Source organism: Zootermopsis nevadensis, unplaced genomic scaffold (assembly GCF_977971745.1).
Source record: "Zootermopsis nevadensis isolate Lab colony 2312 unplaced genomic scaffold, Znev_1.0 Znev_ptg000027l, whole genome shotgun sequence".
Classification (NCBI taxonomy): domain Eukaryota; kingdom Metazoa; phylum Arthropoda; class Insecta; order Blattodea; family Termopsidae; genus Zootermopsis; species Zootermopsis nevadensis.
The window spans coordinates 2,781,460-2,796,868 of NW_028259159.1; the positions used below are offsets into that span (position 1 = coordinate 2,781,460).

At 38.3% G+C, this 15,409-nt stretch overlaps 2 protein-coding genes across 3 annotated transcripts in view; both read left to right on the forward strand.

The window, feature by feature from the left end:
* Window positions 1-475: 475 nt before the first annotated feature.
* On the forward strand, window positions 476-9,604 carry Es2 (ess-2 splicing factor homolog). Of its 2 annotated transcripts, none has more exons than XM_087356404.1 (8): window positions 476-720; window positions 828-984; window positions 1,371-1,520; window positions 2,106-2,212; window positions 3,568-3,727; window positions 5,029-5,277; window positions 5,937-6,162; window positions 9,467-9,604. In XM_087356404.1, the coding sequence occupies exons 1-8, from the start codon at window positions 574-576 to the stop codon at window positions 9,516-9,518; spliced, it is 1,248 nt and encodes a 415-aa protein (XP_087212530.1). In that variant the 5' UTR covers window positions 476-573; the 3' UTR covers window positions 9,519-9,604. The 2 variants fall into 2 exon arrangements, with proteins under 2 accessions (XP_087212530.1, XP_021938221.1); XM_022082529.2 differs by lacking the exon at window positions 9,467-9,604 and adding an exon at window positions 6,933-8,882 and having other exon boundaries at window positions 477-720.
* The window catches only part of LOC110838878 (glucose dehydrogenase [FAD, quinone]), a 33,738-nt gene continuing 27,860 nt past the window's right edge, over window positions 9,532-15,409 (forward strand). The window contains exon 1 of the mRNA XM_022082521.2: window positions 9,532-9,665. Coding sequence (XP_021938213.1) covers window positions 9,664-9,665 — 2 coding nt within the window. The 5' untranslated portion in view covers window positions 9,532-9,663. The remainder of the gene's footprint in view (window positions 9,666-15,409) is intronic.

A 15,409-nucleotide genomic window follows, 5' to 3' on the forward strand; every position in this document is an offset into this window, starting at 1 on the left:
TTCTTCAATATTCATAACACTCTGTTGTGGTATTGTTTGCAACTCTGAAACGCTGGTCAGTTTCTACCAAAGTTTTAAGTTTACTATTCCAGGGTTTGGGGTGTTTACTGAGGGTGGGCTAGTTGGACGGTTGTTACCGATTGAGATCCGGCATTGGTTATCACAACTTTGATATATTAATAGTTCTTTGCAGTTGCTGATAGATGGCAGCACAGATAATTCGTGACGTCACACGCCTCGTGCGTTGCCAACTCTTATCATTGAGTAGAAATTTTTGGATGTCACGGCGGTGAGTACGGAAATATCAGACGCTGGTAGAAATTTACTGAAATTTCAGAGGTTCTTACTGCCTTAATTATCAGGGCGATGAGTGAGCCGAACGCGAGAAATCGGTTTGGGATATTCAATTGAGTTACTTATCTGTGTGTTGGTTTACCTGCGTTTGCTACTACCATTTACCAATGAGTGTCTTGTAATTTCATTGGTTGATTATTTCGTCATGGGTGTTTATGGCGTTGATATTGTTGTACGTGTTTGTGATTTATAGTTGACCGAAATAACATTAAAGCCGTCATGCCTCAAGATATAATCAATCCTGGTGATAAGGGGCTTGTTGTAGAGGAACAAATGGCCAAATTGCAAATATTTAAGGAGCCAGTTCCACCAGTGAGGCTGAAAATCAAAACCAAGAAGGTACTGGATGAAGATTCCTACCTTCGAGTAAGTAATGATTGTAATGGATATTATGTTCAGAAGCATCTAAATAGACTGCATGTGGCTGTGAATGTATGCTTGTTATTTAACGATGTTTGTTTATTTTGTTGTAGGAAATGGGTCGAATTATTCAGAGAGACTTCTTTCCAGATTTAGAAAAATTACGAGCACAGAATGCATATTTAGAAGCGGTGGAAAGAAATGATGTGGAAAAACTGAGAGAAATCTACGCAAAATATAGTTCTGGGAAACGTCCACCAACAGAGAGATGTAAGTACAATTCAGAAGGCCCTTTTTGTGTCTTTATGTGATAGTATGTAATGAGGAATTGTGTAGTCATTGGTTCATTTAATGGCTCTTCATCAGCAGATGGTTTATATAGGATTAAATGATAGGATAGTTGTGTAAATATGATGCATTGGGAATTACATGGAAGTAACCAGTATTGACCTGTTTTAAGGTATTGTCCCTGTATATACTAGGATGTAGTGACAGTTATAAAAATTGCAGTGATGCTGCTTTGAAGTTAAACTTTAGTTTCAATATAAATGTATGGTCTAACCTTTATAATGCTTCATAACATAATTTGTTTAAATATGCTTGTGGTACTGTCCCAATAAGTGTCTTTCTAATGTTTGAATCCTTGTGCATTTCAGATGCTAGCCCTGCAACGTTTGAGACACCATTGGATGCTAGACGGGAAGATGACCATCCTGATGCGGAAGATGAGCCAGACAAGTCACAGTTAGAGGGGAAAGATGGCACCTTTACAGAGCAGGATAAGTCTTCGCAGGATTTTGACAAACGTAATGAGACTCTTGGACTTTTTTATAAGAGTAAAATGAAAATGACCTAGAATTCTTGAAAGTTGTAATATTACTCAGATTTTGAATGATTTGAGCTTTGAACAGAAGTGGGTTTGGCTTTAGAAAGTAAGGTAGAATTGAATTATTAAAGCACTTGCTCATTGATTCTAAAAAATCAGACAGTTTCAATACTCAGCATGCAGTTTGTGGTTGTGAATCAGTGTACAGGAGGGAAACTTGTGGTCAAGTGGTATAATTGCAAAGAAGAGCAAAGAGATTAGGTGTTTTAGAAGAGAGGTGGCAAGTGATGACAGCTCATTCCAACATATTCCATTTGTTACAACCACAAGTTTATCATAAACACATTAATGAAAGTGTTTTTTTGTATGATTTTGTGACATTTTGGGAACCCCTAAATTCGCGTAGTAACAGTGGATTGAAGTTCTGAACACAAAAGATGTATTCTAAAGAGAAACTAATGTTATGTTATAGTGTAAGGAAGCAGATTCATGCATTAATTTATTTCCTTTATAGATGTTTGTGTTATAATAATAGTGATGTCTGTTGTTGTTTTTATTTATATAGAGGAGGCAAAGACTACACTGGATGTGTACCTGAATTCTCACACAAGTGAAGATAATCAGAGTTTCCAAGAAATAATGAGAGCTGCAGAACTCAGACATAGACACAAAGTAAGTTGAAAATAAGTATTTTAGGCTTTTGTTTTGTGTGACAGCTGCACGTTTTGGAGGTTTCTGGCGAACTCTGTTGTATTTGTTACATAAAGTTCTGTAGAATTGTATATTAAAACTGACCCTTATAGATTTTGCTTTTATAAAAAGTGAAGGAATCCTTTTTTGAGATGAGCAATTTTGATACAGCCAAATGAATCCCTCAAGCATGTGTGACATCATTGGTCCTCCACCAACCATGGGTCTCACTGTATGCACATTGTCATGTATTATTCATATTGTATGCTTGGGAAAGTAACTGTGATAAAAGAAGTTATTTTGCAGAGCAGTAGTTGGTAGGAGTAGCTGAAACTTGAAGGTTTGACATATTTCTGGCCCTACATTAGTCATGTAACTTCATTGGCATTTGATTACTTAGGTTTCAAGCATTTGACAACATTGCATCCAAATAGGGGACCAAACAAATATAGCCCAACTGTAAATTGTCTTATATTTGGGGAAGAAAGGAAGATTTGTTGTATTTGAATCTTAGTTAGGAACGTGACTATCATTACTAATATTTATGTGGTTTTCTTCACATTCTTCCCTATTCTTCAAATAAGGTATGTCTGATTCCAAATTTCTCCCCACTTGACTTTTGTGGTTATACTAATATCTCTTTAATTGTAGTAAATTTCATGCGTAACCCAGCAGGAATTATAGGGTTTGTTGGGGGGGTCACAAGGCCATTAACTGTAGCATAATTTCCTCCAGTAAAAATTGTGAAAATTAAGGTAGTGATTTCCAACTGACTGTCAGTTACCAGTTACCTGATATGTCATGTTTATTGACAAGTTTTATTGCCTGTGCATTAATGTTAATGTAGAAAATCTGGTTATGTATGTAGTTACACTTGCAAATCTTTTCTGTCAAAATTTGCCTTAAAATGACAAGGTGAAGTAGCCTGATTCAGATGTTATGCAGATTGCCTACTATTATGACAAATGTTTTTGATTTTGGTTTTGTGTCTCCAAGTAAATGTCAGGTTCCCTTCCAAATTCTTACCTGCTGACCATTTATGATCATCTTGTAATATTATTCAACCCTCTATGACTTCTGAAATTAAGAAATGACATTTGTTAACCTAATGATCAGTTATTCAAATCCCAGACCTTTGGCTAAGACAAAGCAGGACTACCAGGTCCCTATATTTGAAAATGTGGGTGTAGATTGTATTGAATCTTGTAAGTATTTCTTTCAACATCAAATTTATACATATTAAAGAATACACCATCTTGTTCTTTGTGACCATCATCCAGTGGTAACATTTACAATAATGTAAGCACTATAGTAAGATGGAGAAACTTTTTTTATAGTTTGGATGGTTATATAAGGCTGAGGAAGATTCCAAGGAAGAACTGAAAGAGATGATGCGGCTACCATCTATTGAAGAACAAGCAAGTAATGAGAAGAGGCCACTGATGGTTGATACATGGAAATATCGTAACAAGAACTACATCATGTATGTCCCAGATGGTAAGATAGAAATTAAATTTTGAAATCACGCAGTTTCTAGTCAGAATTTTAATCCTTTGAAACCTGAAGTTTATGTAAGTAATGTTCAAAAATTAGATTCTTACCTTAAAACATGGCATATCCATTACAAGACTTAATGTTAATGTTAAGGAAACTGTGACTGTTCTGAGAATATTTTTAAGTCCATAAATACAGTGTTTGTGAATGTTGAAGTATGTGATATATATATATATATATATATATATATATATATATATATATATATATATATATATAGGTACTACTCTGTTCTAAGGGTTAAAGAGCTATATAAACTGTTAACTGTTGGTAATGTCATTCAGTATACGAGTACCTTTGTTCATAACATATCTCACTATGCACTTTACAAGATGAGTTACAAATTTAATCATTTTTTGTTACTTCACCAAAGTATTTTTCTCCATACTCAACCTAGAGACTGACTATCCTGACAGATTATTCTCAGTTCCTCCATGCAGGTGTAGGTATAGTACCTTAAATTAGGCCACAACCACTTTCTTCCATATTCTTTCCAATATATTATTAATTAATCATCCATTCAGCACAATATCAGAATTTCAGTCCTTCATTGGGATTTCAGCTGTGAACAGGCACTTGTCAGATAAAAAGAAAGTGAATCATTTTATTTTTAGTGTTCTCAGTTCAGTTCTTTTTTAGTTCAAGTTTTATTAAATTTACCAGTTAACCCTTATTATTTGTATGCATTCTAAGAACCAAATAAAGTCAGTATATTTATTTTGTGTGCAGAATGTTGGATTATTCAAGGTTACAGCAGAGTATAATATTGAACTGTAAAGAATATTAGTACAACACATCAAATTTTCATTAAATTTTATAATTTTAGGTTTAGGAATAACTTCTGTACTAAATATATTGAGTTCACAACTGGTTGGATCGAATGCCGATCTTTGTCTTTCCTACAGAACATTGTGACTATGGTACACCAGAATTCAACTGTGTTGCAGAGTGCTCATTATGTAGTAGCTCACCACTGTAATTTGTCATCACCATCACCTTAGCACTGGGAGTAAGTGGGAATCCTGCTTTATATTTGTTTTTCCTTAGAAGTAATTTCTTGACCTTTGTCAGGTGTCCAGAAACATCAGACAAGACAAAAAATGGTGTAACCCTCTAGTAAATGTTATATTTATTGCCTTACTGTATCTGAATGATATGTCTTGTACATGAGAGAATGATGTGTTATGTTCTGTGTTCTCTACGGACTACAGCCCATTGTAATGACTTTGTAAAACTCTGTGCAGGTGTTCCATTAACTCCTGAAGAGGAAGTAGAATTGGCAAGGCGGAGACAGGTTATTGTCCATTCAAATACGAGCCTCACGTCGAATCCATTTGACGAGCAGCAAAACAAGGAGACAATACACCAGTTGGCACAGTCTCAGGCACAGTCACTAGAAGGGAAGATAGGCGTGGACGGTAAAGAGTTGATCCACACTGAAACTCCAAAAGTTAATGGGTTTAGCTTTGTGAAAACGCCATCACCTGCTCCAGGTGCGTATGATAAACATGAACTAAGTGACATTTGGCTTACCTCAAGACTTGCATGTTTATAGACTGTTGATATGAGAATTTTTGTGAAACATTATTCTGCTTCATGTGTCATTCTTTTTGGTTCGGTGTAAGCAAAGACAGAAATACCAAGTCACATCTGATGGATGTTACATCATTATGAAGTGTACTTCAAAAGCAGAGTCAGTAGCTTCAACTGGATAAATTGCATGTCTGCATGGTGGTAATGACGATTGCTTCAGAAATACATCATTACTGTTTGGATATACTAATTTCAAGGTACATCAATGTTGGTTGATGTCTGTTTTCCAGAAATTGTTGAATTGAGCTTACCTTTTTATGCATATTTCTTTGTTTGTGAATGTAAGACAACACACAATTTTTTAATGAAAAGAAAAGAAAACTGGATTACTAATGTCAGATGCATCACTTCGATATGGTAAAACAGACCCATTGGTGGATGGATTCAGTGACTGTTGAAATGCATTTAACAGTGTGAGTGAGTTCTGGAGCACAGCGTATATTACAGTCCATTTGGAGAATAATGTAACTGGGGTAATTAATTATTGGACTCAGTGAGCCAGTCTGTTTTGGTCAGTGTATAAAATGAAATTTTTGATGTTTGTTGTTGTATTTTGCAGGTGTTGGTGAATCACCACTAATGACATGGGGTGAAATTGAGGGGACACCTTTTCGTCTTGATGGCGGTGACACACCAGTTCGAACCACGCTGCAGGGACCTTCATTTCGGATACCCGAACCTCCAAAGAGAGAAAAACTGGCGTTGGCATTAGCAGAGAAGGCAGGAGAACGACACAGGGACAGGAAGATGAAAGCCATAGAAGCAGCACGGAAACAACTGGCAACGTAAGTAGACGCTCTTTATGTAATTGACTGAGACCTCTAGAAAATCTGAACTACATGTTGGAAGCTTCAATGCCCTCCTGAGGTTATTATAATGGCTGCTTTAACAAATGGCACCATACGCTGTAAAAGTAGGTTTCCCTTATTGAAGGAAAATTGATATTGGCAACAAACCTGTCAATCTATACCTTGCCATAGCAGTTAGCTTTGTTGAAGCAGTCGCTGATGGCAGAGTGAATTCACTTTTTTCCATAAGATGTTGGCATGAGCATATGATTCATTATATAGATTGCAGTTTGGTGACTGTGGTTCAGTACTGTTAATAATATCGGAGCTTGGTATTGAACATATGTGTATTGTGCATACAGTTGTGTTAAAACAGGTGTGGTATTTTTGCTTGGCTCTGTTGAACCTTTGCCATGGCAGTTGTTATCGACTTGCTTCTCGCTGTGGAGGTCCATGTTCGCTCCCAAGTCAAGTCTATTTGGTATTTGTGGTAGACAAAGTAGCGGTGGATAGGATTTTCTCTAGAGTCCTTCTGCTTTCTCCTGTCAGTATTGCATATTCACTCTTGTGTCATCTGGGGGTTGGGCAATTGGCCTGTTAGTGACAGCGTTTCCATTCACATAGTTTCATCCCATTGTGAGAATAATAATGAAATGTTACTATGTATATCATTATTTGCTGCAGTGGTCTTACTAAATTAAATATCAAACCACGTATTTCTGGTTTATGGTGTTGTTGCTTAGTAATGTGAACTTTTGCATTGTCAGGCCTTCTCCTCATCCACGTAGTGGCACTACATCATTGGATCGTCTGAACTCCATGTCCCCTGCTGCTCGACGCTTAGCATCAACTCAGTTGAGACGTCGCATAGGTAGTGACTTGGCATTGCTTGCATCATACAGCCCCAGTCCTCGGCATAGCACCCGTAACGGACATCCTTCACCTCATTTTGCTAACACTCCAACCCCGGGGAAGAATAGTAGTGGGAGAATTAAACGAGTAGCCACACCAAATCTGAACATCACAGACAATCTTTTGAATCTTCCTAAAAGACCCAGAGCAGCTGATTTCTTCTGAATCTTCATTGAGCTTAGTTTTTATAAAGAATTTAAGCATTCCATTTCTGCGTGGAAACAGTACCCTGCATTGGTTGCGCAGAACCTGATCACAGGATTATAAGTAGAAGTATGTATGTCATGTTGCTGATTTTTGATACTAGAATTACCCAATGTTTCATGCTTATTGTTGTGCTCATAATTATTTGCCTAGAATGTCATTGTTATCGTATGTTGTGCTTCTCTGGAAGTTTTAACTTTTATTTTTATTTTTAGCTACTGTTCTACAAACCTTTGGATTGTTACATAGTAACAAGAGTTAAATTCAAGTATTTAGGTGCCAGATTTATACCTAATCTTTCTAATTCACCATCTATTCCTAAGGACTTGCCGGTGCAAATGTATAAGGACATCAGACATTTTTGTTTGACTTTTTCTGCCTTTTTAAGGGATCGTTTTCTTATAAAGGAGTGACTTTGGATGAAATACGTCCTCCTAAATCCTTGTTCCAGTGTTTTCCATTACTGAGTCATACCTTTCCTGGTTTATTTAGTCATACTGAGAGATCTCGTGTCCGTCCTGTTTGGTTCGTATCCAAGTTTCATTTCCATATTCTGATCAGGTTAGTGTGACAGTAAAATACTGCACTTGCATTAAGGATGTTGCCAGCAACTCTGATTGAGATTTCTGATGGTTTTATCACAGTCTCTCCAAGTTAATGCTGAGGTTGTACCTACAATTATTCCATGGCTGTTGCTGTCCCATTCCTTCCTCATTGTCCATGTGAGCTGATATTCACCTGAATATTTATATTTGGAGGCCCATGCAATATTTCAGCTCTGCTTGTGTATGCGTTAGTCTTCAAGACTTCCAGTTTCCATCTCGGACATTATCATATGGTTCAGTGACCAAGAACTGAAGTATTTTAGATTCAGGGAGTTGAACTTGTGATTTAGCACATGCATCCTTAACCTTTTGGTTCCTTTTCAAGAAATGAATGGACTGTGTATTCGGGAGTACCAGCATTTCAATACAGGGTCTTCCTAGGAATTCGGATCTCATATAAATTAAAACTCGCAAACTGATGATGTGTAGATCACGGTATATCTGTAACACAAGATGGAGTAAGATTTGATGTTCTCGTGGTGGCAAAGATATCAGTGTGGGTCTCTGAAATGTTGGTATCTGCATGTGAGTCGACATGTCACAACCCACATGAGCAAAATATGGAGTAATTTTTTAATATATTAAACACAGCTGTTGTATCTGAGATGTTATTTTTTTAAGACAGGTGAGTACTTCATGGTTCCTGATGCCTTATAGAGAATGTTTACTTTATTGTAAACAAGTTTTCTTCATTTTGAGTTCATAGTCTTGACAAATAAGAAAGTATGTGGAAGGCAAAAGCAATTACTCTATATTAATTTTAATTGCATTTGTTGTGTTGGGCATGTGTGAAAGTGAATTTATTCCTTGATTCAGAAAAATGGCGGGTGGTCATTTTAAGGTGTCTTAGTGGCTGAACCGTCCATCAATAAAAGTAACATGACATACAATGTAGAAATGATAACGTTCATATGTTCTCCTGGATACTCCATGTGTTATATTTAAGTGACAGTTGTTAAAGATTGTACAATACTGTAAATAAATTTTTCCTTTGTAGTACTGTTATTTTATTACCCCATGCCTCGCAAAAAATTGTAGCCACGCCATATCCATCTCTCTGTGTCCTTGTAATTACTCCGGTTAAGTGAAATTTGATATTTACGGTCCACAGCTCCTACTAAAATGCATTAGCCTAATTTAAATTGTATCCGACTAATTGGTAGCATTTCAGAAAATAGTGAACAGATTAAAAAGATTTTCTAAACTAATTGCATCAACTAATGATGCATTTCAGAATCATTTGTCTTCTTGTCTGCTGGTCTATGTGTTTCTTGCGTTAAAGAACGAAGTGTTGAGGATAATATTTGAACCGAAGTGATAGGAGGACGGTGAAACGTAATAATGAAAAGCCTCATAATATCTGCTCTTCACCAGTCGAGGAGGAGGATGTGGCACTCGGGGTGAAATTAGAAGTGCGCACAAAATTTTTGTAAGAAATCTGAAGGGAAGAGGCTGCTTGGAGGAGGACCAAGGCGTAGATGGCAGGATAGGGTGACTAGATATTAATTGGTTATGGGCTTTTATGAACATGTTAATGAGCCTGACATCCATTTCACTTTCTCATACCTTATTTTTTATAGTGTTTGGGAAAAACAGTGGTTACAAGTTGGAGTTAGCAGGACCCAACCTTGAGTCCTGTGTCACTAGGATTGCCAACTGTGGTCATTGGCTGAGGAGGTTCAGCCATAGGAAAGGGTGAATTGGTGCTAGGAAGTGTCAAGACAGTTGTACTCCTGGTGCAAGTGGATGAAGTGTTTCATGGCGTGATGAAAGCAGAATGTAAGTACAAATAATTAATTGATTAGCTATTAGTGTTTCCTTTGTGGTGTGAACTGAAGTATGAAATATTATTTATATGAGTTTCAGCTTTCAAGGGTTAATGTGATACCGCCATATTTACCATATTTACATCGTCATTTTGTGAATGGTCCATTGCTTTGGTTCAGTTTGACTGTTTTGACACATGTAATATGCTAAGCTGGGAAATTGTGATTGTTGGTTTGACAGCATGAAACTATGTTGCATTGGACGTCCCTTCTTGGCTATCAGTCCAGAGGCTGGTTATTCTGATTAAGAATTTTGTGGTTTTATCAGTCTGGCCAATCAAATGTTGGAATAATGACCTATTTTAATATAATGTACCACAGTATCGTTTTACATAATTTCCTATTTATCATTCGAACCTTTCAGGAAGCACACTGAACCGTCTTTATAAAAGAAATCTGTGAATAACTGCACACCTTAAGTCCCGTCACTGCCCACCGGCTGAGAAACGCTAATATGTGGCCTTTTTTTTCTTCTTGAGTTGCCTGTGTGGGTGGTCAGAAGGTGACGGTCATCTGGGTGTTTGTCCTGCGATTTTCGTGTAAGGGGACGGAAGAAAATTGCGCCACTCTCTGCCGTCAACAAATGAAAACAAGGGACCTGAAACGTGATTAATGAGTTTCCATGTCCCCACCGAAGCTGTCGTATATACTCAACATTTAACTGCCCCCTTGCAAGGGTAACCTGATGTGGGGCATGTCACAAATAGTAAACTGGAGATTTCTAATGATTTAGGACAGTCGTTCGCAAAGCTCATTCATTCGTTCGTAGTGAAGCAAGGAAGGTTAACATTATGAACACCAATTTTGTTCTCGTCACCCTTCACCTTTACGGCTTGGGCCCTGTGACCTGTTCCGATTTAGAATTCACTTCTGAAACTACTTATTCTCTTAGACATTTTATAGCACTTCTTGGACAGGAGATCAGAAAATCGCAAGGGATATTTGAAAGTGGCCTACGTTTGCGCTCTTTTCCTTTCCATTATCCGACTCTTTTTAACTGTTTTCTTAATGACGAATTTATTGAGAAAAGTAACGGAACGTTTTTATGTTTGAACCGTGGGGAGCATTGCCACATGTTGCCTTGTCTCAGGAAGGAAGATGTCAGTCGTCCCTCAGAAGCGACAACATAGGCGACCCCCTACCTGAGAGCAACAGTGGTCTAAGTCGTTAAAGCACGGTGATGAGTTTGGTTCTCAGGTAGGAATAACGTTGGCTGTTGAGTGGTTGTTTCTCTTTACATTGTGGTGTAAACGAAAAGTCCTGCGTAAGTATAATAATATAAAGTTAAGTACTGTGCAGCAAGATAAACTAGCCTGCTGTTAGCGTAAACCCTCCGTTGTATCAACAATCCTGCTCTCTGTGCGTGCTTCATACTTGGCGATGGATTACCTCTCTTTTAAACTTTCTTCCTTTTTTTTTAAATCCTGCGGCTTCTCTAGACGTTCAGTTTGTTTAGTTCATGAAACTCTATCGAGTTTACTTCTGCAGGACGGTAGTATAGACAGAGACTTCTTCTTTCTGTGTTCTTTTAATTTCCTTCATTCTTTTCTTTTTAGGATTTCTTCTAACGTCACGTCTGTTTGGGGAAAAACACTTCTTGTAAGATGAATGCTTTCCAGGTTTTAGTTGCTTCTTCGTTTCTTTTCCACTTCACAAATTGTTTGTCCTCCTTTTAAGAGCAAACAGGACGTGAATTTCAACTGAAATTCTCGTGAATCTGTATGCAAATATAAAGGATATTTGTCCCTCGTATATTGTAATTACAGTAAGTTAATATTAACTTGCCGGCATTTTTTACTTTGAACATCGTCTTGATATTCTGAACAGACCACTACTTTTCGGAAACTGGTTCTGGTTCCACCATCGATCCCGGGTGCTATCACTCCCGCGTTCCGCATGGTGAAACAGGCGAATATACCGGAATTAAGAGGTGCTTTTTTATTATTTTGTCGAAAATGACCTAAAGAATTGTCCGCAGAAACGTAACATATAGAGTCTGTCCCTAACACTGCATTAGGCCGTAGCTTTATACTAGGCTTACAGAAGTGGAGTTCTTTCAGAGTTTGAATAACATAGAACAACCGGCATCGTGTATACACTTGAGGTACAAATATTTATAAATCTTTTAAGGGTGCGAGAAGGACACGTTTTCTTTTACGTGAAACATCAGACTCTCCTTTATTTTAAAATCTACCCCTGTAACCTACTTGTAACACACAGCCAACCCTTCAAGTTAATAATTGTCCGCTGAAAGATTCTTAACATCACTACTGTGTGTTTGTATCTGAAATCCTCCCCTATCACCTCTAACCTAAATATTTTCCACATGGCCTCCCTCATCCCCTTGCGTCAGGCTGTCTGGATAAGAAGTTTGCAGTGCTTCGAAAATGCAGCTCGTGACTCAGGCATCAGACAGCTCTCGTTACCTCCCACAATGCAACCAGCGATTTCTGTTGGATAACCTCTTGTAAACAATCCGTTTTGGGAGGAAAGGCAGGAAGATAGACCTAATATTATATCTTAATGTTGGTTTCTAGACAAGTGGTATTCAACCTTTTTTGTTCGCGTACCCCCAGATATAATTTCTCTTCAACTTTGTACCCTCAAAGTTATTGGTGTATAATTAAAGTTATACATAGTATATAATCTACATCTAAAATAAATTAAATAAATTACATTACTGATTATTCAGTATTTATCATAAAATTATATATATATTTTTTAAATTTCACGTACCCCAGGTTGAAAACCACTGTTCTAGACGATTTGACGATACATTTTCATTTGGAAAGGTCGTATTGCGTAGTATGAGTTGGGAAGATTGCTGTGGATGGCGCATAGGTAACTCTTTGGAAAGAGACGGAGGTCCTTGGTTTGAAGAGACTGAGGTAAAGGATGAAAAGTCTCAGTCAGAATAACCGATTATCTGGCCCGGATTCGAAAATTATAATTTCGTAATAATTACAAACTTCAGAGGTTTACACATACATCAACGTACTCAGTGCAGTGGCTGGCAGCAGGAGCCAAGGAGTAGGCTCATTTTCTTGCACTTTTGTGGTCAAGAGGAACGTGGCTGTACCTAACCGTTTTTTCTCCAGTGTAACTATTATGAGTTGTAAGGTGCTTATATCCAAACACTTCGAAACCTATTAGGTCCTGCACTTATCCGGAAGCCCAGGACAATTGACCCTTTTGATCCCTCTGAACAGAGGTGATGTTAACTCCTCGTATGTTACGAGGTCATTCATGAGCATATCCACCCCTGGAACGTTATGTAAGTTGGGATGGGGGAGTTGGGAGTGGTGGGAGATTTATTGAGGCGACATTGGCAAAACCTAACCCAGACCCACCTCCATGCCACACTTCCTTCACACACTCGCATACAGGTTACCAGTTTTACACAGCAGACAACTATAAAACTGACTTTCCCTTCAAAATGTTAGTGTTTTATGGATCAGACCCTCCTGAGTGTCGTGAAGAGATATGAGCACTCTGGCATACATGCAGGCGTTCCTTAATTGTCAGTAAGTGTGGCTTAGCCGTAGGCCTGATATTCCTCTCACTGACCCTGCAAATGAATACCTATATAGAGCATAACTTGGTCTTGTTGTAAATGAAAGGCTAACTCCACAAAAAGTTACTTCTCCCTGACGACTTAAAAATGTGCTTGTGTCTTTTGAGGAGAATGTCCCGTAAAAAAACACTTCCCGCTGATCCACTTTTCAAAGTAGGTTTAGATCGTGTGGGATTTGATATTTTCGCGGCGGTGACGATGATGATGTTCTTCTGGGTTTTGACTCTGTAGATGGAGATAGTGCGTTTCTCTGAAATGTTGTCATCTGCCGATCAGTCAACACGGCGCCAAAATCCAGAAGAGCGTTACAATTAGGTTCAGATCCTTTAAGGTGTACCTTGTTGCTTATAATACATTAAGCCTTTGCTGGGGTTGTTTGGAGGACATGATGACGATCGCGCGCACATGTCGATGTAAGTTTAGGGCCCGTGAGATATCACACGTCACTAACAAAAACAAACACATATTCGCAGAGATTTCCTGGTGAATTGTCACTTCTGAGATTCTGTAATTCCGTGAAGGCCACGCTGAGCACGTTGAAATGTGTCATCCTGGAAAGCTATTTCGATCGGTACGGAATACTTAGCGGCCACAAATCAAGGAGTCCATATGATGTTTGTATGCACTGTCCGTACTAGGAACATAGCCCAACTGCTGGCGCCAAACCACGATACGCTCAGCGCAACAGCGGAACATATTCACCATCTAACGCTTTTAAGCGCCTTCCCCCCACGTGACATAATTTACCCGTGCTTAAGCGCCACGGTATTGAGGCGTGGAAGTAAAGTTTTACGTATTCTAGACTATGACATGTGAACGTGGGGTAGCCAAGAGAAAATCTCCGCCGGTGATTCCAACGCCAGCCTTACAGATCATAGACGTTTTGACGTACTGAATTGTTCCCACATCATGTATGTGGGTCTGCATAACAAAATATTTATCTCTTGAAATTCTACAAATTTTATGTGGGCCGCTTTTGAGAAGCTGATACTCGCATTTTATGGGAACAGGGTGTTCAGACCGTGTTTACACGGACCCACCACTGGACCCTGTCCTGAACCAGACACTTTATTTAAGGTACATTTTAGCATTATTTTTACATCTACACATCTGGGTCTTCCAAGTGGTCTCACCCTTTCGTATTCTTCCGATTAAATTTTCTTTAACATCCCTGTCGTGCCTGCTGCATATATTTCCATTTCATATTTCGTAATTTTAACGCTCCAATAATATAATTTATGGTGAAATGTACGCTACGATGACGCTTGTCGTTGTATAATGTTCTTCTCGATGCTTTGTTCTCAAGTAACACGACAAAGAGGGACGCAGACATGCATACAATCCCCAAGCTGTATTTGAACCAGTGATTCGAGTGTGACAGTAGTTGTCCGCGTATTTAGAAACTAGCGTTTCTCCAGTTAAATTCCAACACTTGTGCCGTTCTTGAGTGTGGTCTAGAAGACGCATAGCAGCACATCTTATAAACATTCACTAGATCAACAACGAATGAGCGATAATATGGCCATTGTGTGTCCCACATTTATATCCAATCTACGCGGAAACCGATTCCAAATATTTCACTTCTGAATGCTACAGCGGGGAATTGGAAACACCCTGAGCAGTGGCGTCATCACTGTTTACGTTGCGGTATCTCTTGGTTAGTGTGTTTGCCTTTCACGAATCCAGTCTCTTGTACAAGACTTATGATTTCCATGCTTTCATCTGGAGGATGTGATGGAATATCCTGTAATCGTGGCGTTACATAAAACAACAAATACTGTTTGTTTCTTAGTTTATTTATCAACGCTTTCTCAATTGTATAGGTATTATTATACAGCGAAAAATGTGAGGGTCATTGTGAATGATGACTTGGGAAAGATTTGAAAGGGAGCGTTTTCGAACACTTTAAGTATTCTCGTATAAGAACTAAGAGAATCCATGAACCCCCAAAGGATTGCCTGACCAGTTGCCAGGAATCGAACTTTGGACATTTCGAATACGGAGAAGAAATGCTAACTACCCGCCGAGAATAAGTAACGTTAACGAAAATGTGCAGGTCCACTCAGTTTACTTTACAAAGTGTTTTCAAACCTGTCCCGTGCATTTAAATTAAATTGCTTGGG

Bases quoted from the DNA above. Each gene is read 5' to 3' on its own strand.
- Es2 (XM_022082529.2), top strand. From the start codon at position 574: ATGCCTCAAGATATAATCAATCCTGGTGATAAGGGGCTTGTTGTAGAG. The intron at 2,213-3,567 runs GTAAGTTGAAAA...CTTTTTTTATAG, and splicing joins AACTCAGACATAGACACAAA to TTTGGATGGTTATATAAGGC. The intron at 5,278-5,936 runs GTGCGTATGATA...TGTATTTTGCAG, and splicing joins AACGCCATCACCTGCTCCAG to GTGTTGGTGAATCACCACTA.